At 41.0% G+C, this 2,793-nt stretch overlaps 1 protein-coding gene across 1 annotated transcript; it reads right to left on the bottom strand.

Annotated features, from left to right (window-relative positions):
* Positions 1-243: 243 nt before the first annotated feature.
* On the bottom strand, positions 244-2,793 carry LOC114190713 (basic helix-loop-helix (bHLH) DNA-binding superfamily protein). The gene is given in 6 exon segments (XM_028079694.2): positions 244-954; positions 957-1,095; positions 1,553-1,675; positions 1,764-1,826; positions 2,017-2,136; positions 2,221-2,793. Coding segments are annotated over 6 exon segments (795 nt in total). The 5' UTR covers positions 2,524-2,793; the 3' UTR covers positions 244-907.

The following is a 2,793-nucleotide window of genomic DNA, read 5'->3' as shown; positions in this document are numbered from 1 at the left end:
GACATATTACCTTTCTTCAAATTATCCCAAATTGCCATTCTTTTTTCTCTTCTCTTTTTAGAAGTGCATTTCGTGTTATCTTATTACCTTTCTTTCAATCTTCTCAAATTTCCATTCTGTTGTCTTTACATGATTAAAAATTAATATAAGACATAATATAATGTACAATGTGAAGCTGAAAATTCTAGAAGAAACGAAAGCTAACTGCATAAAACCAAACAAGAAACTACGTGAGTGTTTAGATAACAAGAAGCAAACCAAAGATGTAAAAATTACAAATCGAGATTTGCCCTTTTCATAATGTTGGAAGAAAATTGCTATGTAACTCGGATATCACATTCATACCCTGTTACGAGTGCTGTCAACTGGTGTCATAATATCACGCGTATTTGGATATTGCACCACCATTATTTTGTACAACACTCCAAACACAACCTCAAAAAACCCCGTCACATGTGACGACACCCACAATAAAATACCTTAACACGATTGTTTCAATGGACACATTCATACTTGAATGTCGTGGACATGCTATGTGGTTGATGAAGCGAAATTTACAGAGAAAATATATAATAAAAATATAAGGAATCCTAGAGTTGAAGGCCTACATAAAATATTTGGTTGCTTCCTTGTATAGAATAATGATAATATATAGATATAGTTGTTGTCCTGAGAAAAGGACCTCCAAAACAGATGTTACATATTTAAGGACAAAATCATGACCTCTGAATTGTACCTCATGTGTGAACTTTGAACCACTCTTGTTAATTGTTAACCCTCTTTGCCATTTCCTGCACTTTACCTCCTTACCCATCTATCTCCAGATAAGCTGTCATATTGAGTACAACTCCAATTTGGGCAGACATAGGAACCCATTTCCCAAAAGCCTACAAATTTTCAAAATCATTCATTCATCTTCCTTTCTTTTCACTACTTCCCTGATGGTGAAACCCTCTTCCCTATTGCACCAGGTGACCAGAAATCAGCACCGTTGCTACTCGCCACGTGTACGGTGCATCCCACAGGGATCAGGCACAGACCCCTACTCCTCAAGTCCTTCTTCACTTCCCCTTCGCTGTTTTCTCCTTCTTCTCCCTGAAATAATGCACACACACCAAATCTCTTCAGTCATCAATACCTACCTTATATGGCAATGTGTCACACTGTTCACTCTGCTCACTCACTACAAACAAGGATCAGCATTTTCAAGTAAGCTATAATATCTGCAGTATTGTCCCCATCAAGCGGGCCCTGCAACTCCCACCTTTGCTACTTATACATTTTGTTTACTTCTAATAAATCAAGCTTTTCAATTGCATCCACAATATCGGGGTTTTGCAACCACACTTGTGACTGCTTCGTACTACGTTTGTCTACGGTTTTTCACAACATCAAAGGTTTAAGGTTGTGACAAAATTGCATGTAATTGTGACATCAGTTGCATTTATCAACAGTCTCTCGTAAAGTCAAAGAGACAGAAGCGTGAATCGAATTAAAAACCTTGCACGATAAAGAAGAATGCGAGAATGATGAAAGATGGGATGGGACTCACGTGCTGCTGTTGGTGGTGTGAGGAAGACAGGCTTTGCAAGTAAGGAGAGCACAGGACCTGAACTTGGTCATGAAGAAATCTTATATATCCCATGGCCTCGTGAAGCACCGATGCTGTATCTGTCTGCACATGCAGTTTCGATCAACACTCAAAATCTCAATTCAATCAACCCCTTTTCAATTTACAAAACTCCAATTCTGAAAACACTCACCTTGCCGAAGGGAGAAACAAGCTGTTGTAACGCTGCGATTCTTTCCCCGAGCTTCTCCTTCCTCTGATATTCCAAATAACTCGTTAAACTACATGAAACTATGACAATAACAACCTTTTTAAAAACCATGCGACATTTTTTTTTATTAGAAAACGACAGGCCGTGTATCTGTGACCGAGAAAAGTTTGAGTTCGAAGTGAAGACAGAGAAGAAAACGACATGCAAACAATCCACGGTCGATTATTTTCCTTACCTTTGCATGTCCGGTTGAGGTGGGGTTCTCTGCTTTGGTCTTTTTAGTTTGTCTCTGGCCTCCGACACCCACCTTGGCCACTGGTTCTTGTCCCAACCCATTCCGCTTTTTCTGCAAACTCTTGAGCAAAAGACAAAATGAAAAACGAAAAAAAGAAGATAGTAGCCAGAAAACACACAGAGAGAGAGAGAGAGAGTGACATACAGTGGACTTGGGTAGGGAAGTGAAGGCGGTGTTGGTGTGGTTGGAGGATGAAGCAGAAGAGGAGTCACTGGAAGTGATGACAGATTTCTGAGGGGTGACGGGAATGTGGGGTTGGGTTCCGAAGCATAGCATCTTGGGTGGCTTGTGAAAGGAGAAAAGAGGCGAAGCGGAGAGGTTGTGTTGATCGTAAGAGCAGTGGTGGTGAGGGAGAGACAATGCAGGTGTTGTTGCATCATGGTCATCTCCGAATAGTAACTGAGAAAAAGTGGTCCCTGTGAGTTCAAATTCGTCCTTGGGGTCCATGGTTGGGAGTTGGAAATGAAAAATGAAGGGGAAAGAGAAAAAAAGAGGGTTGTGTTGTGTTGTGGGAGAAAGAGAAAAAGTGGAAGAAACAAGTGTCGAGTGAGAAAGAGTGTGGAAGGGACATATGTAAATGTTAATGTCTGTCGTGGTGAGAGTAGTAATTGGTGAGAAAATGTTGGGAAGAAAGAAGAATAGAGCGATGGGCTGGGTGGGGTGCGGTGTGGTGTGGGAAAGTGGGCTCTTTCCGAGGACGGCTTCGGTTTTCGGCAA

The sequence above is a fragment of the Vigna unguiculata genome, chromosome 7 (genome assembly GCF_037176805.1).
Source record: "Vigna unguiculata cultivar grain cowpea cultivar isolate G323 ecotype 2 chromosome 7, ASM3717680v1, whole genome shotgun sequence".
NCBI lineage: Eukaryota > Viridiplantae > Streptophyta > Magnoliopsida > Fabales > Fabaceae > Vigna > Vigna unguiculata.
This window is presented reverse-complemented; position numbering and strand designations above follow the sequence as displayed.